Source organism: Ambystoma mexicanum, chromosome 2p (genome assembly GCF_040938575.1).
Source record: "Ambystoma mexicanum isolate Mex_15411 chromosome 2p, UKY_AmexF1_1, whole genome shotgun sequence".
NCBI classification, from domain to species: domain Eukaryota; kingdom Metazoa; phylum Chordata; class Amphibia; order Caudata; family Ambystomatidae; genus Ambystoma; species Ambystoma mexicanum.
In genome coordinates this window covers 951,591,960-951,618,477 of record NC_090923.1, presented here as the reverse complement: position 1 = coordinate 951,618,477, position 26,518 = coordinate 951,591,960, and the positions used below count along the sequence as shown (strand labels likewise).

The window sequence follows — 26,518 nt, the reverse complement described above, 5'->3', positions numbered from 1 at the left end:
GAGAAGTCGTCCTCGGGTCATCAACGTGCTGCTCTTCTTGAAAGGATTTTTGGCTCCAACACAGATCTGAACGACGGCTGCAGGAGTATCACCATTAAGTCCAAGCCCACCAATTGTAAGCATATGCACTATTCAAATAGCCAGTAGTTGTCCAATCAAAGACAACTACTTGTTTCACATCTGCCCCAGTAGCAGATTTTCTGGTGATGTGGACTGCGCCTAAACAGCCCCAGCCTTCTTCCCAGGCGACTGACCGATACACACCCATCGACGCCCACAGCCACCCAGAGCCACCCACAGACCTTATAAGGAATTTCCTGACTTGAGAAGGTAGGAAGAAGGTCAAACTACAATATGGCCAAAGAACAAGCAAAGGTCTTGTGGCAGGGGCATTTTAGGGCACTAGCCCATTTAGCGAAAATGTGCACACTAAAAATAATGCAAAAAAGCGAAAAATGTTACTACTGCCACCGGCTTGTCTTTAGGCACGTAATAAAAAGCAACCACAAATCCTATGTTTAAAAAACTAGGGTGATGCAACAGTTTCCCCATTGCACCGCACTGTAAGGCACTGTGTGCTTTGTAAAATGCAAGAATTCAAAAGGTAAACAAAGTTTCCCAGTACTGATAGTCTGAAGGACTGATCAGGTTCCCCATAACAAATGAGCAAAAGGCACGGGATGTGAAACTGAAGGCTTGACTTAAGAAAACATTGTGAACCATAGCAAAAGGATTCCAAGAATAAATTAAGTACAGTTATCCTCCAGATACAGGGAATGGAAACATACACACATTGTTACCAGTTACAGGTCTTCAAGTAAATATACCATTGCAGAAATAAGAGGGATGGTTTTAGAAATGGACATAAAATCACAGGTAAGAACAAAAAGTAGTGAAACTTGCCCCAGAGGTTACTGAACCACTAGATGACTCATGAATAATGAAAAGGTCCAGGGGCAGGTAAGCACCCAAGAGTCACTTTAAGGAAAGTTCAATTGTCAGTACAAAGCTCCATAGGAAGTGATGGGAAAAGTTAAAGGACCCGATCCATGCTTCTGGAGGTAAGTGTGATATGAGCCATAAGTGCAGATGCTGCAACAATCAACTTCAGGGAAGAGTTCCACAGATCAGAAGATGGATCCCAGAAGAAGTTGCAGCACAGAAGGAACCCCAATGCAAGTCTATGGAGAATCGTGGTTAGGTCTCGCCTCCCAAGACCGGACTGGGGGACCACGCAGGGAGGAATATCTGAATAATCACCCTTCCCAGACGCCCCCCCCCCCGGGTAGATACTTATGTCAGTGAATTCGGCGGTGTTAAGATGCATTTCCCAAATCAGGCCTGGGGATAAGAGGGGGGAGTTGGGAGGCCACCCTATTATGATGAACAGGGAAGACACAGAGTTTGGCAAAACAATCAATGTAATGTAGCCGAGCGACGTTTAGCCTCAGGAGAGGTGTGAAAGTGGTCTACCGCTACAATGAGTCCACACAGAACTACACCAATAATTCAAATAGATAGTAAATATACAAAAATACAGTTATTTACTAGGCCGTTGGTTAGGGAGAACTTTAAGTTTAGTGCTTAATTCCTCCCACCTTGGAGACCCCCAGCTCTTTTGCTGAACTTTGGGACTTTGTACTTTTAATACTATGTGTTTTCTGTGTTTCATTTGGTTATGGAGTATGACAAACTCCATAGGCATCATCTTTTTACATTGCGACAATAGCATCTTCAGTGCAGTGGCACAGGAAGGTTTTTAAGATTTCCCAAAGGTTTAAATACCTTCTCTTGGAAAAACCACTGTTTCCAAGAGCAGTGAAGTTAAATTGACTTTACTTACATTTGTAACTTTCTAGATCCAGCACACACTATTTTACAGTAGGGCGCTGCAGAGGTTACTTAGTATCCCCTTTGTCTAGTTTCTCATGTAACAATTTTATGTTACCCTTTCTACATTAATGGCTGGTGGCAGTGGTTTACTTTTAACTACCATTGGAAGTTTTTACTGCAGGCTGTGTTCACAGCTACAGCAAAGCACCCATGGGTGTCCATTTTGTCAAAATGGCCCTTGTCTTTTTTCGCCATTTCTTGTTGGAAAGGTCCTTCTTGAGATTTACTCTGCACGCCAAACCAGGTTTGATCCCTTCGTTAGTTTTGTCTTTTGCGGGGTTCACAAGTGAAGACCGCCTCTCGCTCCAATATGTCTGGCAGGGGCAGGAAGTGAGGGAGGTGCCCGAATGCACCCCAAGGTGATTGGCCGGCTGGCTGTCCGGCAAGGACAGCCACCCTGCTGTGTGATTGACAGCTAGGCTGAAATAAATGGGAGAAACCTGCATAAAAGGTGAGGTTTTTGGCTTGGAAGGCAGAGTCAACGACTGGACGAAGGAATCCGAAGAAGAACTTGAAAGAGACGCCTGCTGCAACTCCTGGACGATTGGTTTGCCCGGTGAAGCCCTGCTGCTGTGCTGAAGCTCTGAATTCACCTCGACTAGAGAAGCCCTGCAAGGACGACTTTCTCCCCTTGAGTTGATGGGACCAATCAACTCCAAAGTAAGCCCGTCTGGACATCCTCTCTGAGCTGGGTGTACTTCCACTTCTGATGGAACCGAAGTGCCAGGGAGAGGAACACCAGATTGTTTGCGTTGCTTTTAAGTCAGACCCAAGCGCCAAGCAGATTCTCCGGACTTCCCTGAAGCAGGACTGACCAAGCCTGAGCCACCTCAAAAGAGTGCTGGACGCCAGATGCGAGGAAAGTCCAGAGTGGTATCCGAGAACCGCAGTGTTGCTATTTGCTGTCAAACGCGAGGAGCTGAAACACTGAAGGACCGTTGAATCGAAGTTTGCCCATTGGTGTCACTGACCTTCCCATTGCAGAGCAGAAGTCCCCATACGTCCTCCCTTTTGTCCCCACGACTGAGGCCCAGGAACAACAGGATCGCAGAGCTGTACCGGAACAGAAGCCAGCTGGAACCATTTCTTCTAACCAGAAGTCCTGTAAAGTCTAAGAGAACCTGCCTCTTGTTGTGTAGCCTTGCTTGCTCTCAGGTGAGACCTGTCTTGGTTACCTTGCAGAGATGCTTAAGCTTTGCCCCTCATAAGTCTCCCAGCTTGTGGCCCTTCAAGTGTTCGATTTTCTACAAACATTTATAAAAACATTGTGCAAGACTTTTTACCTCCCTACAAAGAAGATCTTCAGGTCCCCTAAACATTGTACAATTAACATTGGCTGGCCTGGCTCCCCGAGAGACTCTTCACCCCTGGCTGCTCAGCCACACTACCAACCTGTGTAGTTCAGACTTATACCAAAGGTTGGATCCCTATTGCCAGGAGGTCAAGGTTATTGTATTGCACCCAAAGAGTACTGCATACAATCTTGCCTAACACTGGTGATGTTAGGAAAACCCAGCGATTGTACTGGAGAACATGGAAAGTGCACCATCCATACTACATGCAACAGAAACCAAGATGGCACCTATTTGGTTCCCTTTATTCCACTTCCAAGAGCAGGTCTAGTTTTTCTCAAGATGGCGACCTGCCCACGCCAAACGCTATATCTGTGTTGTTAAGAAGCAGGTAGGTGCGTCGTTACTCACTCCACACCTTGTGCAGCACTTTAGCAGCCTTTGCTCCTGCTTATTGTAGCCTTTTTTTTTTCCTATTTTAGACTACGGTCTCTCCTTTCCTTTTCCTCCATTACATCCGCCTCCCCTTTTTTTTTCCTTGCCTTTCCCGCGGCGGCTACCTTCCTCAGCCGCTTCTCTCCATTCCGCTCAGCCTACCTCACCGGGTGCCTTCTGCCCCGTTGAGCGCCCTGTTCGTGCACGATTGCTCTACCTCCTCTCCGGGTACCGTGCTGCCCCGTTGAGCGTTCTGTTCGTGCACAATTGCTCTGCCTCCTCTCCGGGTGCCGTGCTGCCCCCATTGAGCGTCCTGTTTGTGCACGATTCCCATATTCAATTTCCGAGCTGAATTTCCTTCAGATTCCTCGTAAACGGCAGCATCTCCTCCAGTGCCGTGCAGCTACTTCCCCAGTTTCCTGGAATGAGGCTACACGGCTCCCCGTTACAGTGTTACTACTGTCACAGCTGGACTCTTCTATTTCACGGCACCGGATCTAAGGACTTTAACTAGAAGCCTTCACCATACCAGATCATCTATATTGGAGGATCCCTGAACATCATCAGGTTTTATTCCCCGGAGGGTTTCCCGAGGGTGTCGCCCACGAGGTGCTTGGAGCCCAGTCACTGGTCTCTTCAGTGCCTTCTGGCAGGCACACCAAAACTTCTATACCAAAAGGACGAACAAAGGATCCAAAGGAGAAAGACACTCAGTTCTGTGAGTACCTTCTTTTATATATTATTGAGAGTCTAAGAGGTGGCAGCAGCGGGATCTATTGTAGAGTTGTTACATAGAGTGTTTGCTTAACTTTTGTTCAACTAAAAACCTTCACAAGATTAAACTCCACTAGAATAGCAATTTTAACAGGTCTAATATGGATAACTTCAAGTAGGAAGCCCTGATCATTCTAACAGTAGATCAACTAAAAGATATGTGTAGGATCAGGAATCTCTCTGTTAAAGGCAATAAAAATGTATTGATTACAAGGTTGTTGGATCACCAAAGGTTGAATAGTAGGCCTGTAACCCATACTAATTCAGAAAATGTGGAAATTGATAATGAGTGATAAGGCTGGAAAACATTTGTGAGCACTTTTAGAAATTGAGTAACCAAAAGGAATCTTTATGTAAGAGCATTCCTCAGATGAGCGCTTAAAGATCGAGAGCGCTGCTAGGTAACCTTTAATGGACCCCACCTGAAGACCCTTGCGGGCCAAAGAAAGCAAAAAGGATAGAATATCCAGAGTTGAACACTGAAAAGGATTAACATTCTTTTCTCTACACCAGTCACAGAACTTATTCCAACGGCACAGAGACTTTGTTGCAGGCCGCCTGGCCGAAAGCAACACCTCCATTACGTCATCCCGGAGGTCCCAATCCTTGTATCTCAACCTTTCAGAAACCATGCGTGAAGGCTGAGAGTCTTGACCTCTGGATGGAGAACCTGACCTCCCTCTCGCGAGAGAAGGTCCTCTCTTTGGGGAAGACGCATTGGAGGACAGATGGACATTTCCAGAAGATCTGGGTACCATGATCTCCTGGCCCAATCCGGAACAACTGGGATCATGCGGGTCCCGAACCGTCTTAACCTCCTGAGAACTTGAGGTATGACGGGGACTGGAGGAAACGCGGACAGTAGCAGGAATTCCCAATCCACCACAAACGCGTCTCCTAGAGCACCTCTAAGAGGAAATTCCCTTGAGCTGTACTGCTCGCACTTCCGGTTGGCACCAGTCACGAACATTTCCACCTGTGGGGTTCCCCAAAGAGCAAAGATCTCTTGAAGGACTTCCTGAGCTATTTCCCACTCATGGGAGACTGCGTTCTGCCAGCTCAGAGCGTCCGCCGCTGTGTTCTCCTCTCCGGCCAGATGAACCGCCGTCAGGAAGATTCCTTCCTGAATTGCCCAGAACCAGAGCTGCATCGCCTCTCTGCACCTCCTCTCTTGTTGAAGTAATGCATGGCCACCATGTTGTCCGTCATTATTAGGACATTCTTCCCCCGTACAGACGGCAGGAAAGCCTTCAGTGCCAGCCTTGCTCTCAGCACCAAAGTTTGGACTCCGATGGTGACCAACGACCGGTGATGGCCAGATCGGTGGCGTGAGCTCCCCACCCTGTGAGGGAAGCATCCGTCACTACAGCTACCTGTTGCCAAAAAGGCTCTCCCATCATGAGGTTTTCCTCGCAGGCCCACCACAGAAGATCCTGTGAGACCCTGACAGGAACCTGAAGGCGATCCGACATCTTGCTTGTGAATTGGGACCACTGAGTCCTGAGCACCCATTGAAGGGACCTCATTCTCAGATGGGCCCATAGCACCAGAAAAATGCAGGATGCCATGAGGCCGAGCAAACTTAAGAATTCGAAGGCCGGTACACTCTGGGCATTCTGAAATTTGGTAACCATCTGGAGAATGTTCTGAGCCCTCATCTTGGGTGGCGAGAACTTCCCCAAGGAAGTGTCTAAGACAGCCCTGCTGTAATGGAGCTGTTGGGAAGGTGTCATATGGGACTTCCTGAAATTGAGGGAGAAGCCCAGTCTGTGAAGGGAGTGACAGGTAACGTTGAGATGATCCAAGGCTTGTTCGGGAGAACGCGCCCTGATCAGCCAATCGTCCAGGTAAAGGTATACGTGAATTCCCCCCCCTCCAGAGATGCGCTGCCACTACCACCATCAGTTTGGTAAATACCCTTGGGGCGGAGGCCAACCCGAATGGCAGGACTCGAAACTGAAAGTGTGATCCGCAAACAGCGAACCTTAGGTATTTCCTGTGCTTAAGATGGATCGGCACATGAAAATAAGCATCCTGAAGGTCCAAAGACAGCAACCAATCCTCACGTTGGAAGGCCTGAAGGATCTTAGAAAGAGTGACCATCTTGAATTTGTCCTTCCTGAGGTACTTGTTCAAGTATCTCAAATCCAAGTTGGGTCTCAGTCCCCAGTCCTTTTTGGGAATCAAAAAATAAGTTGAGTAAACAACCTTGTTCCTCTCCGCTACAGGCACTGGTTCCATAGCGCCTTTCTCTAGCAGGGTTAATATTTCCTGCACAAGGAGTGGATCTGGAACCCTCAAAGAGTACTCCGGGTGGATTGTCGTGAGGCTTCTGTAGAAAAGGAAGGCAATACCCGTGGGCTATCGTTTCCAGAGCCCAAGCATCCAAAGTAATGGCTCGCCATTCTACCAGATGCTGAGACAGCCTGCCCCCCATCAGTGAGCTGTGACCGAAGGCCTCAGAGCGGTCTTGAAGCGGCAGTAGCAGAGCCTGATGGCAAAGAGGCTGCTGCTTGAGCGGCTTTGGCACCTCTACCTCGTCCACCACGAGAAAACTTACGTTGGCCTCTTTGACCGGCCATTCTAAATGAGGAGTAGTAACGAAAGGATCTACCCCTCCATTGCTGTCCGCTAGGACGAAAAGGCTGAGGCTGCCCAACAGCGGCACCCAAAGACTTGCTGGCTTCCTTAAAGGTCTGCAGCTTCTCAAGGCTCTTGCCAGCCTTGCTGCCAAAAAGGTGAGACCCGTTAAATGGCATGTTCAGAAGTCTAGCCTGCACATGCGGTGCAAAATCGGACTTCTGCAACCACGCAAATCTGCGTATTACGGTGCTCGTAGCCATGGATCTGCTGACACGGTCAGCAACATCCAACCCAGACTGAAGGGATTCACACATGGCTTCTTTGCCGCCCTTAACAAGAGCGAGGAAGCCCTCCCGTTATTTCCCTTCTGGAATATGCTCAGCCGCCATCAATATGCAATCCCACAGAGTGTACTAAAATCTTGCCAAGGCACAAGAGGCATTGGCCGCCTTGAACGCCATGTTCCCAGCTGAAAATACCTTGCACGCTCATCCATCCACTCACTTATCATCCCTATCTGGAGGGATGCTAGGGTACGCTGCCTGTTTCGAGACAGCTGTGGCTGCCTGGACCACCAGACTCTAAAGAGTGGGGTAAGATGACAGATAGCCTGGGTCGCTACTGGAGAGGCAGTATTTTCTGGTCAGAGACTTGTTCACTGCCAGATTAGACTCTGGGGTTTGACAATTTTTAGCCACCCAGTTCTGCAGAGCCACATGAGAGACAAAGTATTTCTTTGGCAGAGGAGTACACCTCTTCTCATGAATCACAGCTAGAGGCTGCAAAGTCGACGACTTGGACTTAGACACCGGCTTTTTAGATGGTTCCACCATTGCCAGGGGCTATGCCAGTAAATTTGGCACTGACGGCTTTGAAGGAGGCGGCGTTGACAAGGGCGCCAAAGGCATGGAGGGCCTGATCGGAGTGGAGGACCCAACAGGCACTATCGACTGGTGTGGCGCCGATGGCTTCGATGGCATCGTGGGTTTGGACGGTTTTGATGGAGACAAAGACCATGACCTCGCTTCACGTCTCGGCCGATCCTTAGTAACCTTGTCCGAACAAGGCCTTGAAGGCTCCCGATGAGGATTTCGCATTTACCTGGGCTAGAGGGCATGCAAGTATCCTGCCGAGACCATACCCTGCCAGCTTCAACAGAAGGCACGGACGTGGCCTTGCCCTGCCTTTCTAAAAATTCACCCGGAAAGCTTCCCACTCCACAGGCGTCGAATGTTTGGACGGGCAACTCACCCTCTCGGGGTGCCGCCTTAAGAAGACGACGCTGTGCCTTCTCCTCGAGCGCTTCAACGAGGACAAGTGGCAGGAACCACTCCTGGACCTTGAACACTTTGCCTTCTTCTTCTGAGGAGAGTCACCTCTTGACGCATCGGTTGGAGGCCCAGCAGGTCGGTACTTATGGGGCTTGGACACCTTGCCTACCTCGAGTTTCACCTTTCGTTCCCGCAAGGCCTTTCCAGTCATCGACTGGCACTTGGAGCATGCATCCGTGTCATGGCCCCCACCGAGGCACCATAGGCAGACACGATGCAGATCCGTGATGGACATCTTGTATCCGCAGTGCCAGCATTTCTTGAACCCGAACGGAGGTGTCGTCGGAGTGGAAGACGAAGACATATCGAAGAAAACTTCACAGGAAATACTAGAAAGTACGAGGCGTGCCGAGTTTTACAAAGCAAACACGTGTGCGGAAAAACGGAACTGAGGCTACGGGCGCTGTGCGTGCTACTTATAACATCCGATGACATCACCCTCGACGGAGGCCTTCGAGAGACATCGGCCCAACGCCATCGACGCAGGGCACCCTCTGCCGAAAAACTTTGACACTACAGGTCAAAGATGAGGAATACTTTGGAGGACACAATCCATTCAAAATGAAGCAGTGGGCTGTGCTGGTGCTTTTAGAACGTTTTCAAAGTTAGATAAGTATTTGAGTTTAGGCAAGTACTCAACTCAATCCTATTCACTAGGGTAGGCCAAGGAAAGGATCCTAAACCCAGGTTCCACCGCCAGATGTCAGGTCAGAGTGATTCAGAGTCGGGGCGTTACACCCAATGTTACCCTGTGGAGAACAGGGCGGGACAGAAAAAGGTGTGTTACCTTACCTCCGGACTCAGATTCTTTCGGACAGGGGTGTTGCTAGGTCTGGAAAAGATCCAGGGCTATGCCAATTTTGGGACTGTCGGGACTGGGGGCTAACTAGCCTTTTTGATTGTAACCCCAGAACTTCTATCCGGGGCTACAACCAAAAGACCTGGGGCTATAGCCCCACTCAGCCCCCCCTAGCAACGCTTCTGCTTTCAGATACCACTGCAGGTATTGTAGAATCCATTGGGGATACAATCGCCTGTCCTTAGGTTGGGGATGGCCCAGGGTTCATGAGTGCAGAGGTCACTTTCAGTGCCAGGATTTAGTTTGTCCGTCATGGTGCACATGAATTCGGTTCCAGGCAGCTTTTAGTTGAAGATACAAAAGGAAGAAAGATGAAGACTTCTGCATTGCAACTCCCACTCGGGACCCCCTCACAGGATTGAAGGTCAGGCGGTGACAGGCGATCGTATAGCACCTAAAACAGAAGTAGCCCCAGCACAGCTTACCTTGAAGTGAGATGGCTGAAAATGCACGAGCAAGCAACTTGCAGCATAAGTTGAAGATCTCCAAAGTTCGAAGGCTCTTCTCAGAACGACGGCTGCAGTGACGTAGTCCCGGAGAGAGCTGGCTAGTGCACCAGTTGGTCCAAGGACACTTCTGAAGCCTAAGAAGGCACGGATCCTCGAGCCGAGGACGAGACTGGTTATTCCCACCGGTCCAGTGGTCTAAGCACTGATGTAGGCCTTCATGAGATCAGGCAGAGGAGCAGGGCTTCACAGGAGTTGGTGCTGTTCAGCTACAGTGATCGTCCTCAGGCCGTCAACTGGCTGCTCTTCTGATCTGCCGAATGGCTGCAGGAGTCCTACTTTTATACAAGATTTGGGCTGCGAGCTCACCCAGGCCCACCAAAGGTAAGGATTTGCACCATTCAGATAGCCAGTGGCTATCCAAATGTGGATATCCACTGGCCACCAGCAACACATTCAGACACCTGCATGTGTACTGGGACCAGAAAGTTCTAGCCCCTACATCTGGGCTCCCACACAACCCAACCCTTTGCCAGCGAAAACAGCAGCTTTTCTAGGAAAGGGCATTCGATATATGGCATTTCCTGACTTAAGAAGGCAGGAATAAGGCCAAATAGAAATATGGCCAAACCTTGTGGCATGGCCACCTTCGGGTGTTAGCCATGTTTAGGAGTGTAAATGCAAAAGTGCATGAGTAAAATTACAAAAACATGGTAGACAAGTATCCAATGCCACCAGCTCATCCTAGGCACATTGTAAAAGTAAACAAACATCCATTATAGAATAAGATATAAGGATGCAAAGTATCTCAACCATACTTCACTTTAAGGTGGTGTGTGCCAATATAACAATACAATAAATTCACATAGAGCGACAGTCTCTCAGTGCTCATATTTTTATGTGCTAGGGAAGTAAAACAGATGGCTTTACTTACCTCTCAAAAGACAGGACAGGGTATAAAACAAGCAAAAAGAAAGGGTGTCCCATAGAAATATACGGAGGGAATGTTGCAAAAAGAAAAAAGTTCCCAACAAGGACCATGACCGTTTCCCACATTAAAGGTATGTAATTGGGTGTTTTTGTTTTAGGCACTCTCTTGCAAAAATACAAGTGAAGTAAAGCAGAAGGCTTTACTTACCTCCAAAAAGTCATGTCAGGAGTCCAAACAAAGCAAAAAGGAATGGTGTCCTTGAGGGGTCTACAGGAGGAAAGCATCAAAGAGAACATCTTTCCTAACAGGCTTCACCGGGACTTGTCCTTGGAAAAGCTGGTAATCCTCAGAAACAGCCTTCCAGATCTTCAGCATGGTGCTCCTCTTTTTCAGGTCCTGGCTCCAGACAATGATCTTGGGAACGGCTGCAGGACTCTTTTCTTACAACGTAGGGTTGTGGGCTGCCGCCGCCTGCCAATGGTAAGGAACTGAGCTATTCAGACTGGCAAGGGCTGTCCCAAAATAGACAATCGCTTCCCCCACATCTGCAAACAGTCCCCCACCTGGCTGGAATATGGACTGGGACAACACTGTCCCATCCCCCATATTTGGCTAGACTGCACACACCTCCACTTTGCCCGGGAATTCCAAGCTGGAGCCTGTGAAAGCGCATGCCTTATAAAACACTTCTGAACCTGTCTTGGACACATCAAAAAAAGGCAACAAATAATTTTGGGGAGAAAAAGAAAAAGGGTTACATAGTAACCCTGCAACACTTCATTGTAAACTGATGTGTGCTACATTAAAACAAAACAGGAATTTCCCAAATGGGGCCAAGTCCCCTGCACTGGTAACCATATGGGCTGACCAGTGGGCAAAATAGGTTATTTGAGCAGGGAAGTTAAGCAAACAATACCTTATTTAACTTAAAATTTCAGTACAGGGTTCAAACTAGAGAAAAAAGCCAGGCGTTCCATTGATGTCAATAGAAGGAAAAGTAGGTCAAAGAAAATGCTGCCTGTAAGAGACAGGTCGCTGTCTCAGACATTTGTAGGGCAGACACTTTGAATCACCATTAAGGTAACTTACTTTTATAACAAAGTTTGTATTTGAACACATTGTATTACATAAGTTATTTTTCAGGAGGTATTTCACGTTAACCCAACTAGGCTATAACAGCCAGCATATCAGATGACTGCCAGTACACATGCACTAAGCTATAGTCCGGAAAATTACCACTAGTAAATACCCAACTTATTTCAACATGCCCATCAGAGAGGACTGTCAATAATAATGCAAATGGAGAAATATCAAAATTGGTCTTAGACTCAGTGTTCAGAGTGTTAACCATCAGAAAGCACGGAAATAGGAAAATTATCTCATTGAGATGCTTCCTACAATTAACAATCTTGCAAAGCTTTGGAGTCTATCCAGGACATTAACTAACAGAAACTGTCTGATTACCAAACAATTTTTGTGTAATTAATTTCTCGTAAACATCACACCGTCTTTTCCCGGGTCTTCTTGGACGTGGCTGCCATGTCCAACCAATCAGAGGAATTCCAGTCATCTACCTCGGGATGTCCCTTAGACTGTTCAGACTGCTGTCAAAAAGAAAAGGATATCACTTGCTGGCACCGGGGCAGATGCTGTGCATTTCTCAAAGGTATCCCAGTACCATAGTAATTAGGCTTTAAAAAAGGGCCAACATTAACTAGATATTGGCTGTGAACAGAAAACCTACCATTAGGAAATGCAACTCTGCATCAACATGTTCCAGTTAAGATATCAAGCAAGACTAGTAAATGACCACCAGGGCATTAGGCACTTTCTGGGAGTGTTATAACCACTAGTGGACATCAATACAACTACAGTGCAATAGTCACTAGCCCCTTTCTGGAAGGATGCTAACCTTCAGTTTAAAATGCACTTGGCTTCAATGTCTCCCAGGCAGGACATTGGATACTAGAAAAAAGCCGAAGGAGCTTCAAATACATTTTTAAAGGATAAAACCACAATCGTGCATTAGGAATCTGCATAACATGCATTTAATTTAACTCCAAAGTCTTTCTGGTAGGACATTGACCAGTAGAGTTTCAGTGAAATCCTGCTCATAGTACAATTAATTTAGGCCCTCCAAGAGACTTCAATGCACATGTAAAAATTGGAAAAATTAAGTAAAACCTATAATATTGTCTTTCAAGAAAACATAAGTGTGCACCACAGAAAGCCACCCCAGATAATACAAATATTTAGACATGTTAACTGTAAACCTAAATAAGGAAGTAAAATGCAAAAACCTTTAACCATTAGTTTTTAATGGTAAATGTGGTAGACCCTTCGGTCCTTCATGGGGTCTCCAGTTCTGCCCGTCGGGAGACTCAAAATATTTTTCTGGATAACCACTAAATATGTATACAACTCTAATGTATATATACTCTTATTTAAATGCATTTTTCGTACATATCTTGAACATTTTTAGTGAATGTGGCTTTCGAGGACTTCATCCGAGACTCCACATTTGCAGAACCAGGTTTGTTATCGTTAAGATGAATTTTCAGAACTAGCCCCGAGGAAGAGTTCTAAGTGGCCACCATATTTTAGTGACTAGGGAAAAGACATGAAGGTCTAGCTAAACTCTATCAAGGTGGTGTAGTTAAATAGGACAGCTTAGACTTCAGGAGATATGGGGTTGGTGTAGTGGTACAATGAGACACACAGAGCACTCAAATAAACCAAATTTACCAGTAAGTATAAAAATGCACTATTTATTAGGCCTAAACACACTGAGCGATGAAAATCACAGGAAAGTAGAACTAATAAATCGATACTATAAGACAAACATGACTTACCTAGTAATCGTCTTTCTGTGACTTGTAGCTGATTAATATCACATGCTATGCATAGGCCACCATCCAGTGGTTGGGGCAGAGCATTACATCTTGTTTTCCAATTTGAAAAGGGGACATTGGCAGGGGCGTACCGGTCCTCAATCCCTAGCCTACATGTAACATGGACTGGTTACCTGGCCACCCTCTGATCTCGAGCCCAGGTCCCCTCCTCCTGCAGTCGCACACCCGCACTGCCTTCCTGGCAACCCCCTCACTTGGGACTGTTTTCTGCATCCCTAAAGTCCCACTACCAGCACTTACACATGATGTCTGCACTTACCCTTGCACTTGCACTTGCCACCTGCTGGCCGTACTTCTACTTAGTGTTATTTATTCTTTTATCCCATGTACTGCACTGTCCCCCCCCCGCACTTCCCCCTTCCCATGCACTTGCGCTATCTGAATGACACCTGGCCTAGTAGGATCTTTGTCTGTCTTCCCTCTGTCTCCCTTGCCTCGTCGCGCCTTGAAACACTTGTGTATAGGCGTGTTATAAATGCCATATCATGTACAGATGACCATGATCCCTCACAAGTCGACATCTTCGGATTGTTGTTTTCCCAGACCCGACATGGATACATGTACGATAGCGTTGTAGTACTGTTCTGTCGCTCCCAATAGACGATGATGGGTGGGCACATGTGATTATCAGCAGCTGCACAAAAAAGATTCCTGGGAAAATACTGTTTGTCTTCTGAGGCTTGTGATTCTGCTTAGATTCACATGCTTTTCATAGACTAGCAAGCAGTAACCGTCAAAGGAGGTGGGTGAGCTGAAGAAACAGTTGCAAATAAATGCTTCAAAACAGTTGACCAATGTCAACATGTTCTTACTAGAGTGTCCACACAATAGTGCTCTGTGACAGTGTGCACTCAGCTCCACATTGCTGCTTTACAAGCTGCCCCTAGTGGCACATTAACAATGAAAGTGAGCAATACTCCTGCACTATACGTAGACTGTGCTTTAGGAACAAAAGGAAGAGATCTGCTTGCGAGTGTGTAAGATAGCTGTATACATCTAATGATACAACTTGCAATTGTTGACTGCGACTAGGTCATCCCCTTTATTGTTGCCATTGAAATAAAGAACTGAGATGTGTTTAAGTTCTTTGGTTCTACAGAGGAAATACATGCCTGCCCTAAAGATGTCATGTGTATGCAGAGCCCTTTCAGCCTGTTATGGGTTTTGAAAGAGGGCTGGCAATTTGATTGAAGTGAAACTAACATTTATTTTGGAGAGAACCTAGGGTGTGTTTTCTTTAATAAGACTTTTTAATTTTTTTAACAAAGCATGAAAACGATACAGAAACAAAACACAGTGGAGGTGCTGAGGAACAACTCAAGTACAGTGGCAAGCCGATTACAATGTGTATACAAGCAAGGTGGAGCGCAAATAGATGTAAGTCGTACAAGTGCATAAACTGGGATTGACGCTTCAGAATCAAATCAGGAAGAAGTGTTGCAACACTTGTGGCTTGACCGCTTGCAAAGGATATTTCTCACAGATTCCATGAAGGGGAGACAGGTTGTGATGTTTAGATAGTGTGATGAATCTGGACAATTCGTCCAGTCTCTCCAGAGGGCAGCAAGCCTCTTTGAGGCTAGGTGACCCCACCTCTTTGGGAGAAGGACTCCCATTCCAGCATGGAACTCCCAGCCCAAACCACCCTTTCTGCATATATAGATATCGGAAAAACTGTTGCAACTATAAATCGCAAGGATCCTTCTGTGACACTATTGGCTTTAGGTAATGGTAAACATCGCCTGAGGACCATAGCCATGGAGGACGGACATCATATGATGAATTCTGATGACATGTATAAGATGCAAGTGTTTTGTGAATGGAGAGGGATCTCCCACGGTGGGAGGAGAGCAAGTGCTATGCAGAGGCGAATCCCTGGAGCACCTACGTCCTGAAGGTGCAGAGCTGTGTCGAGCCACAGAGCCAGTGGAGACTAGCAGAATAAACAACCCGCTAGCAGGAGGCTGGACGGCGGGTGCTTTACCCAAGCAAGAACCTTGACCTCCTGTCAATAGGAAACCAACCCTTGGTGTAAGACTGTACTACACAGTTTGGTAGTGTGGCTGAGCAGCCAGGCTTATCTCAAGAGGGGCCAATGTGAGCAGTAGGGTTGTAACACAGAGTTTCACAGTGACAGTTATTCACATAAACACTTACACTCAAGGTTTCTTGATTAAACAATTATTAATTTAACAGTCAGTTATATAAGCCTTCTTTAGAAGGGAGCAAAACCTGTAACAATTATAATATACTTCAAAACACACTCTTAGTTTCTCTAAATCAGAGGATGCCCATTGGGGATGGCACACAGACAACTTCCTACACCCTCAGGTGACTTAAATAGCTCGGACACTGTGGACATTGATGTATCACTGGTACATTTAGAGCAATACTGTGTTTGGTGAAAAGGTTAGACATGGGAGTAAAATCAAGGTTAACAAATAATTCATAAACAGGTAATTACTTTTTGAACCTTCCAATGTCAAGTAAGGAACAAGTTACTTACCTGTAACTGTTGTTCTCCAGCATGGGTCTGGCATGGATTCACATGCTCATGAATATTCCCCGTCGTCAGGCTGGGAATCCTCAGTAAAGAAAAAACCAGTATCAGTTTTGTTTCTGATCTGTCTTTCGTAGTAATAACCAATCACTGGTCTCTGCGTCATACTGACCACAGCCAATGACTGCCCTCTACCTAAGAACCGCCTCTGGCAGCCATCTTCAGATTTGGAAGCACGTGAAGTGGCAGTATGACCAAGTGAAGAGCCGCAGAGGGGTAGGCGGGAGGGTTCGCATGTGAATCCATGCCAGACCCATGCTGGAGAACAACAGTTACAGGTAAGTAACTTGTTCCTTCTCCAGCATGGGGTCTGGCATGGATTCACATGCTCATGAATAAAGAATACATAGCAGTACACACATGCACAACCACGGGAGGTGGCAAAGGCTCAACATTAAGCATTACATCAAACTCAACATTAAGCATCTTACCTCCTCACCAGGCTCACCTCAGGCGAACCGGTTGCGCAGCACTGCTTGGCCGACTCTGGACTCCTCCCTGGAATCCCGATCGACGCAGTAGAATTTCGTGAAGGTGTGCGTCGACCTCCACGTAGCAGCCCTGCATATGTCCAGCAGGGGCACACCAGAAAGGAACGCCGTGGTAGCTGGAATGGGCTCTCGGACGGCCAGGCAGCGGTCGGTTTGCCAACCGATGACAGTACATGATACAGCCGGAGAGCCATCTGGAAATGGAAGCCTTCGAGAGAGCCTTCCCCTGATTGACAGGTCCAAAGTTCACAAAGAGTTGTGACGTCTTCCGAAAACACTTCGTGCGGTCCACGTAGAACTTCAGCGCTCTAGCCACATCCAGCGAGTGCAAAGTCCTCTCAGCCGGCGACGAAGGCGACGGGAAGAACACAGGCAACACCAAGGGTTCGTTGAGATGGAAGTCCGACGGTACCTTGGGCATGAAGGAGGGGTGCGTCCTGAGCACTACCCTCGTGTCGTGAAAAGTCAAGTACGGGGCCTTGCAGGAAAGGGCCTGGATCTCTCCCACCCGTCGTGCGGAGGTGATGGCCACAAGAAACGCTGTTTTCCACGACAGAAACTTCAACGGGGCCGAGTGCAGAGGCTCGAACGGAGGTCCCATGAGCTTGGTCAGCACCACGTTGAGCTCCCACGCCCGGGCCGGAGCCTTCACCGGCGGGAACGATCTGAACAGTCCCTTCATGAACTCTTTCACCAGACGATGAGACCACAAGGACGTCCGGCCCGTGGTTCTGGTGTATCGGGAGATCGCAGCAAGATGAATCTTGATGGACGCGTGTGCCAGTCCAGCTTTGGCCAGCGTCAGCAGGTACTGCAGTACCTGGGGAGCCGTAATCCGTAGAGGGTTAATCTTCTGTGCGTGGCACCAGACAGAGAACCTCTTCCATTTGTGTCCGTAGCATTTAAGAGTCGAGGACGCCCTGGCCTTTGCAAGAACCTCTCTGCAGTCGGCCGGTATGTCGTATCCTCCAAACTCTAGCGCTGCAGGAGCCAGGCCTGCAAGTTCAGCGATTTCGGGTCGTGGTGGAGGATGGCGCCTCCTTCCCTGGAGAGTAGGTCCGCGTCCACCGGCAGCTTGATTGGCGGGGACGCTGACAAGTCCAGAAGGTCCGGGAACCATATCTGCCTCGGCCACGCAGGTGCGACGAGGATCATCCTGCACCGTGACCTCTTGAGCTGGTTGACGAGCCGGATTAGCAGTGGCAAAGGAGGGAACGCGTAGAGGAACAGGCCCTCCCAGGGGAACGAGAAAGCATCGCCCATGCTCCTCGCCTGGGTAAACCTGCTGGCGAACCTCCAGCACTTGGAGTTCGTCGCCGTCGCGAACAGGTCGATCTGGGGTGTGCCCCACCGTCGGAAGAGGCGATCCACTAGATCCTGCCGTAGTTCCCACTCGTGGCACGAGCGCAGCTCCCTGCTGAGTGAGTCGGCGATGGTGTTTTTTTATCCCTGCCAGATGAAACGGCACCAGAAACATCCTTTGGGCGACGGCCCAATGCCACAGGTCCTGCGCCTCCTTGGACAGTGCTGGGGACCTGGTACCGCCCTGTTTCCTGATGTAAAACATGGTGGTGGTGTTGTTGGTGAAGATCCTCACCACCTTGCCCTTGAGGGACGGAAGGAAGGACCTGAGGGCCCAGAACACTGCACGGAGCTCCAGGACGTTGATATGGAGGGACTTCTCCGTCGGGAGCCAAAGGCCTCTCGCGTGCAGATTTTCGGTGTGCGCTCCCCACCCTTCCAGGGAGGCATCCGTGGTCACTGTCTCCTGGTGGTCTGGGGTCTGGAAGTCCATGCCCGCCGTCAGATGCGCGCGGGTGCCCCACCACCGGACCGCTCGGCGGAAACTCTCGTCGAGTGTGATCCTCTCCTCGAAGCCGCCAGTCGTTTGGATCCAGCGCGCGTCCAGGAACTCCTGCAACGGGCGCATCCGGAGCCTGCACATGGGAATGAGGTAGATGCAAGAAGACATCATTCCGAGGAGGGACTTGATGGACCTCACCTTGGCCGCGTCGGAAACCAACATCCGCTGTACCTTGCCCAGGATGGACCTGGTCCTTTCCTCCGACGGGGAGGCCAGAAGGGACACTGTGTCGAGCTTCGCTCCCAGAAACAGTGCGTTTTGCGCGGGTACCAGGTGGGACTTGGCGTAGTTCACGGAGAATCCCAGGTCCGTGAGAAGTTGGACGGTCCTTGCCGTGTGCTCCACGGCGAGCTCCCTCGTCTTGGCTCGGATGAGCCAGTCGTCCAGGTAGGGGTAGACGTGGATCCCCTCGCGGCGCAGCTGCGCCGCCACCGGTGCAAGGCACTTGGTGAATACCCTGTGTGCCGACCGTAGTCCGAAGGGGAGGGCTTTGAACTGGTAGTGACGCCCTTGGACCACAAACCTGAGGAATTTTCGGTGCCCCTTTAGGATGGGAATATGGAAGTAGGCATCCTCCAAATCCAACGACGACAGGAAGTCTCCTTCCTCCAGCTGACCCAGGACGTGCTGGAGGGTGACCATCCGGAACTTCTGCGCCTTGATGAACTTGTTCAGACGTCGCAGGTCTAGGATGGGGCGCCATCCTCCCGTCTTCTTCTTCACGAGGAAGTATCTTGAGTAAACTCCGGAGCCCCGAAGCCTCTTTGGGACGAGTTTGATAGCGCCCTTCCTGAGCATCGCCTTTACCTCCAGGAGAAGCTGAGGGACGTGAAGCTCTTTCCTGGCCACGGGGGGGGACGCGCGGGCACCTTCTTTGAAACTCGAGCGCGTGGCCCCGGGCTAAGGCGTCCAGCACCCAACGGTCGGTGGAGATGGACTCCCACACGCTGACGAAGCTCGCCAGCCGGCCTCCCACCGGGGTGCTTCGGTGAGGGCCCGACCCCACGGCCGGTTCAATCCTGTTTCGACGAGGCTTTGCCGCCTTGACCTCCTTGGCGACGATGGCGGGGTCCGCCAGACTTGCCTCGTCCTCTGTAGGCCTCCTGAGACGACGAGCGGGCCGCTTGACGGTAGGTGGAGAAACCGCCGCCGGAACCTTTGGAGGCGCCCTTGCCTCCGCTGCTCCGAAAGGGCGTCCGTCGTTGCTGCAGAACCCGCTCAGTGTCCGCTTTAATGGCCTGAAGGGAATCGTCCACTGTTTTCCCAAACAGGTTGTTCCCATCGAACGGCATGTCCAGGACTCTGGTCTGTACGTCTTGACGGAAGTCCGTAGCCTTGAGCCATCCACGCCGCCTAAGGCACACGCCGTTGCCCAACTGGCGAAACCCAGTGTCGGCGATGTCCGTCGCAATAGTGATGGCGTGGTCCGACGCCACCTCACCTTCCTGTAGGATCTCCAGGGCATCCGCCCTCTTGTCGTCCGGTAGGAAGTCCAGCAGGGGAGCCAGTTTGTACCATAGCTCCCTGTCGTAGCGGGCCACGATAGCCAAGGCGTTGGCCGCTTTAATCGTCGTCGCTGCAGACGAGATGACCCTGCGTCCCATAGCGTCCAATTTCTTTCCCTCGCCGTCCGGTGGGGAAGTCGATGTGGAGGCCGCACCCCCCCCCCCTTTCTTCCGGAGACGACGGAGTCCGGGGTAGGCTGCGCCCGGAGGCACAGGGGGGCCGCGTCCGGGACCCGGTACTTCTTCTCGTACCGGTCTCTTCTAGCTGGCGTCGTGGAAGGGTTCTTGAGGAGGGCGAGGCCCTCATCCCAAATGTCGTCCAGTAGAGGCACCGCGAGGACCGTCTTCCTCTTGGCCTCGCGCCGTTGATAAAGGAATCCTTCCTTTTTCTTCTCCTCAGGGCAGAGTTGGAAAAGCTCTGATGCCCTGGCGATCATGGAGTGGAACGATCCAATCTCGTCGGGCGGAGAAGCCCTGGTGGGAGGTGACGACGGTAGATCCTCGTCGTATACCTCGTCGTCCGTACCCGTCGCTGCCGTGTCAGTCCCCGTATCATCCCCTCGGGTGGACGGGGAGGAGGGCTGGACGGGGCGCGACGGCTGAAAAGGAGGTGGAGGGTGAATCCTTCTTTTCTTGGGCGGGGGAACACCAGAAGGTCCCGGTTCAGGATCCCCCGACGGGAGAGGTTCCTCCGTCGGCAACGGTAGTCTCGTCCTTCCCTCTGAGCATAAGGACTGTATAGCCAACAAAATGGCCGCCGAGTTGTCTTGCGGCGCTGGCAGAGGGGAATCCGACGGGCGATCAGGGGCCCCGTCGGCACCCTCGACGATGTCGTCGTCACCTGCGTCGGGATCCATCCCGACGGGCCGGTCTTCATCCACGCCAAGGCCGTGGCTTAAGACCTCGATCAGCTCTTTCTCCGAGGTTGAAGCCGAATCTACGACGACGCCCTGCCCCCCCTTTTTCTTCCCCGCCGGGGATTTCACGGGGGTCCTATCGATGGGCACAAAAGAGGACTCCCTCCGAGGTGGCAGGGAGACTCAGAGCCCCGAGATCGCCACCACTGGTGTAGCCTCCACAGGCTGAGCCAGGGCCGCCGCAACAGTATCGATAGAGGGCTTGGCCGGATGGATTAAGGCCTTCACCACCTTAGGTGCGCTCACCGCCTTATCCTTGAGGGGGGGGACACTGCCTCGCTCCCCCTCCGATGGGGCCTTCGAGCTCGACCGGGGCCTCTCCAGGAGCTTCGCCGGGTGCTCGCTCTTCCTCTTACCCGACCCAGAGCGTTGGCTCGTGGCTGAAGGTGCCGGGGAGGGTACGCCCTGCCTGGCGCCCGTAGAGCCCGACCGTTCGGCGCTCCCGGTGCCAGCGGACTCGCGGTGCTTGGCCTTGTGTTGGACCCCCGTCGCCGGGGCGTCCTCAAAGGTCTTAGAAGACCGCTCAGATTTCTTCCTCTTCTTCTCGCCTGACGGGCTCTTCCCTTCCAGCCAGTTGTCGAGGCGTTGATGGCGGTCCTTCATGGTCCGCTCCGACATATTGCCGCAAAACGCACAGTCCTTCTCCACGTGCGTCTTGTCCTCATGTAAGCAGTAGAGACAAAAGGAGTGTTCGTCCTCCTTAAAGACGTTCTGCAGCTGGCATCCAGGGCAGACCCTGAACAGCTTTCCGGGCGTCGAGCTTCCCTTCTCCTGGGCCATGTCCGGGCCTGAGAAGCTTCTGGAGTCCTCCAAAAACGTAGCTCGACGAAATCTTCACCCTTGAGGGGCGCAGACGAATCCGACACGGGTCCCCGTTGATCGGATGGAGAGTCGGTGGAGCTTGAGGCTCTTTTGACCGAAAAAAACGAAGTTTTTGAGAAAAAACGTGAAAAATTAGCACTAACGCTCGAGAGCAATAGCACGAGGATCCCAACATATGAACGTGCAGTAAAAATCTGAAGATGGCTGCCAGAGGCGGTGCTTAGGTAGAGGGCAGTCATTGGCTGTGGTCAGTATGACGCACAGACCAGTGATTGGTTATTACTACGAAAGACAGATCAGAAACGAAACTGATACTGGTTTTTTCTTTACCGAGGATTCCCAGCCTGACGACGGGGAATATTCATGAGCATGTGAATCCATGCCAGACCCCATACTGGAGAAATTTAACCCTGTCCTGGGGGAAAGGTAAAGGCACAGAGTCAAAAGGTAAGAGTCTCTCAGGGAGCCAGGCCAGCCAATGTTAGTTGAGCAAGTCTAGGGGAACTGAAGATCTTCTTTGCAGGTAAGTAAAAGACTTGCACAATGGTTTTAGAAAGGTTAGTAGAAATAGGATTCACTTGAAGGGCCACAAGCTGGGAGGCTTGTGAGGGGCAAAGCTGTAAGCAACTCTACAAGGGCAACCAAGACAGGTCTCAACTGAGAGCAAGTAAGGCTACACAACAAGAGGTATGTTCTCTTAGACTTTACAGTACCTTTGGTTAGAAGAAATGGTTCCAGCTGGCTTCTGTTTCTTTACAGCTCTGCAGATCCTGGGGTTCCTGGGCCTCAGTCGTGGGGACAAGAGGCATGACGTCTGGTGACTCCTGCACTGCAATGGGATGGTCAGCGGCAGCAATGGGCAAACTTCAATTCAGTGGCACCTCAGCGTTTCAGCTCCTCGCGTCTGACAGCAAATAGCAACACTGCAGTTCTCGGATATCACTTCAGACTTTCCTCGCATCTGGCGTCCAGCACTCTTTTGAGGTGGCTCAGGCTTGGTCAGTCCTGCTTCAGGGAAGTCCTGAGAATCTGCTTGGCGCTTGGGTCTGACTTAAAAGCAACGCAAACAATCTGGTGTTCCTCTCCCTGGCACTTCGGTTCCATCAGAAGTGGAAGTACACCCAGCTCAGAGAGGATGTCCAGACGGGCTTACTTTGGAGTTGATTGGTCCCATCAACTCAAGGGGAGAAGTCGTCCTTGCAGGGCTTCTCTAGTCGAGGTGAATTCAGAGCTTCAGCACAGCAGCAGGGCTTCACCGGGCAAACCAATCGTCCAGGAGTTGCAGCAGGCGTCTCTTTCAAGTTCTTCTTCGGATTCCTTCGTCCAGTCGTTGACTCTGCCTTCCAAGCCAAAAACCTCACCTTTTATGCAGGATTCTCCCATTCATTCCAGCCTAGCTGTCAATCACACAGCAGGGTGGCTGTCTTTGCCCGACAGCCAGCCGGCCAAAAACCTTTGGGTGCATTCCTGTAACCAAGGGATTAAGCACACGGTGTTTCGGGCACCTCCCTCACTTCAAGCCCCTGCCAGACATATTGGAGCCAGAGGACGCAGCCCGCGGTAAAAACACACAATGGTAGTAAAAAGTAAATCACTGACACCAGCCATTAATTGTAAAAAGGGTAACATAAAAATGCTACATGAGAAACTAGACAAAGGGGATACTAAGTATCCCCTCCAACACCCCATGGAAACATAGTGTGTGCTGGGTCTAGAAAGTTACAAAATTTAAGTAAAGTCAATTTCACTTCACTGCACTTGGAAACAGTAATTTCACTAAGAGAAGGTATTTAAACCTTGGGGAAATCTAAGAGACTTCCCTGTACTAATGCACTGAAGCTGCTGTGTGTCACAATGCAAAGATGATGCCTATGGAGTGTGTCAGACTCCCAAGTCAAAAGAAACGGAGAATAAATCACAAAATAAATACATGAGAGTGGAAAAAGGTCTCACTCTCTCCAGGTTAGAAATTAAAAGTCCTAAAGTCCAGCAAGAGAGCTGGGGGTCTCTAAAGTAGAGCGGAATTAGCACATTTCTCCCTAACACTTTGCTCAAGGCAAGACAGAGGACGGAAAGAAAAATCTTCCCGGGTGGCATGACCAATGAAGAACAGTGGTGGGCTTAGCGGCGCCAACGCAGAGAACCAAGATGAAGTAGGAGCCCAAGATCCTGAGCTCATGCCGACAAGCATCTTTCCCACCAAGAGAGGCACCTATGGGTAAAGAGATGCTAGAGACCTGTGGAGGTGAGCGATAGACAGGCCTGCAGGTTTTCCTGAGTACAGAAACCGACGCAGGTATGAAATTCAGTGAAAATGTAATGGTCACACGGCCTCATTGCATTGAACCTAAGAGAAAATAATATGAAAAGTGTACTGAGAGGCTGGAATAGCTGCCAATACTTCGAACAGTCAAGTGAACATCACAGGCACCCAGTCCCTCGGAGCCATAGGGAAAAGGGATATGAGCAATGTAAAATAAGGCTGGAATAGCCAACAAAGTACACCGAGATAAGAGAATGAGACAGGCACACAGCCCTCACTAAATAAGAATGGTAAAGATACAGAAACTGTTAATTGAAGTGGAAGTAACTGCCAAGAATGTCAAGGAAGCACAGACAAACGTCCCCTGTTGAAACAGAGTAAAGGAAACAGAATACTCTGTATCACGGACAGTACAGTGCATAAATCATGGGAAGCAGTGTTATACGACTGGGCAAGAACCCTAAGGTAATTTGTATATTGAAAGATGAGACTTCTTACTACAGAGCTAACAGACTTAAGGGAAGTCCCAACGCTACGAAGGTGGAAGTCAAAGAAGTGTAATTTCAAGTCATCCTGGAGAGATTGGAACATTTAAAAATCAGAAACTGTCTCCTTATCAAAGGGAGAGGGGAAAGCCAGACTGACAATATTTGTGAACTTTCCCCAAAGGGTTTAATAATGAACCTGTGAAGACAATTTAAAAGGACTGTGACACTGAGAACAAGTTGAATACAAGTGGCCAGGCAGACGTCCATACTGTAGCCATTACACAAACATCTCTTTTCTTTTCAGTCAGTATTTTTTTTAAATGGTAGGGCGAATTAGATTCTTAGGATTCTGAGAGGACTTTTAGGTTGGACTTGGCAAGCACCCTTAGTTGTACTTTTGTTAGGTAGAGAACACGTTTTCTTTTCATTTAAATAAAACCCTTTTTGAACATGTCACTAAGTTGTCCGACTCCTCCTTCTGGTTCACCACAATAGACAACCTTGAGCAGAGGCCCAGACAGTCTCTGCTGTCGGCTATCTCTCAGATCTTGTACCACCAAACATGAATCTGCGGCCCCAACATTACCTTCCAGTTTGTGGTGAGAGCAATGGAGGCCGCCAGCAACAGCTGAGTTATCAGGGATGCTCTGGAACCCCTCATGGTATAAAGGGAATCCCTGGATTCCCCCAGAAGAATCACTAATGGGACCATAGGCAGCAATTTTCCAGTGGTTTCCTTTATCAGACCGAGCACCTCCTTCCAGAACACCTGGGCCTTCACGTCTCGAGTCCCAGCTTTATTACCACCAAATATACTTCATAACAGGCCACCCGAGTTGTAGGTAATCGCCCCTTTGGCCACAGTCTCTCCAGCACAAGGGGGACCTTTTTGGATTAATCTTAAACCGGGTTTTGTACATGTACCATTGTACATAAGATTGTATGTGTTTTCCTTATTCATTCACGGGCGTTGGTCGCCTCCTTCTCCAGGCCTCCTCACATATGGGACCACCCAGATCCCTTTGCTACTGCCCCACATAGGCGAGCTTGACAGGGGCGTCTGAACGGTGCAATATTTTGTACAGTCTAGAGATTATCTTAATAGGACCACCCTCCTTCAAAGTGAGCTCTAACGCTGTGGTGGGCGGCAGGTGCCAGTGCTAAGTGTCTCAGGACTAGTGATCCAATACATAAGTTGGCAATAGTAAAAGCGTCCAGTATTGGGGATAAGGAACGATTTCTTGCAACTAACAAAGTTAATAAGGGACATGTGCGTGGTACATTTGACTCAAATAATATCCCCCCCTCCCTCCGGCTATTCTTCCGGGCGAGGCCTGGAGTAAATCGAGGATTTCCCAAAACTGGAGACAGGGGGGCCCATACCTCCCTGTATGCCCCAAAGTACGACAGCCATATTCCAGTAAACTAGGGAAGCCGGGGTGGTGGGCAAAAGTGAGCCAATGACATTCCGAGACGCATTGTTGAGGTGGCCAATTGTTCAATGTTCGCACAAGGGCCTTTTTCACCCCATCCTGCAAGGATTGAATTCACAAGATATTAGCTTCCATGACATAATTCTGGAGGACAGGGAGGCTCCGGCCACCATTATATTTGCTGGAGTGGAGGGCCGGTTTGCCTACTCCACGCATACGCCCAGACTAAACGAATTTCATAATTTTCTGCTGCAATGCCTGAAAGGGGGAATGCAGAATCATAACTTGGGAAGCCAGGGCGTAGTAAAGGATACAATGGACGATGTTCATTTTTACAGCAGTGATATGGCCCAACCATGATATCACCAAAGTCTCCCACCTCGCCAAATCGACATCCAGCGTATTGAAAAGGGCCCCTAAATGCACTCTATATAAATCCATGAAGGATGGAGGCAACTTGATCCCTTTGAAAATTAAGTTCGGCAGCACCCCAATGAAATGTGAAGTCCTGTTGGATCATGGACATAGTGTGTGGTGATTCAGAGACATACAATTGCATGGATTTTCCATAATTTAACGTAAAACCTGAGGCCTGCTCAAACTTCACAAGTTTCGTAATGCACCGAAGAGTTGAGTGAGTGTGCAACATCATTAAGAGAAGGTCGTCTGCGTGTAGGGTCGCTTTATGCTCAGTCTGACCTGAGGAAATACCCCTAATT

General features: G+C 49.5%; 1 protein-coding gene across 3 annotated transcripts in view; it reads right to left on the bottom strand.

The window, feature by feature from the left end:
* The window catches only part of SCYL1 (SCY1 like pseudokinase 1), an 846,426-nt gene that overhangs the window by 202,345 nt on the left and 617,563 nt on the right, over positions 1 to 26,518 (bottom strand). For 2 of the 3 annotated variants that reach the window (XM_069644736.1, XM_069644734.1), the window contains exon 15: positions 12,050 to 12,148. The exons of the other annotated variant lie outside the window; for it this stretch is intronic. In XM_069644736.1, coding sequence (XP_069500837.1) covers positions 12,050 to 12,148 — 99 coding nt within the window. The remainder of the gene's footprint in view (positions 1 to 12,049; positions 12,149 to 26,518) is intronic. 3 annotated transcript variants of the gene reach the window in all.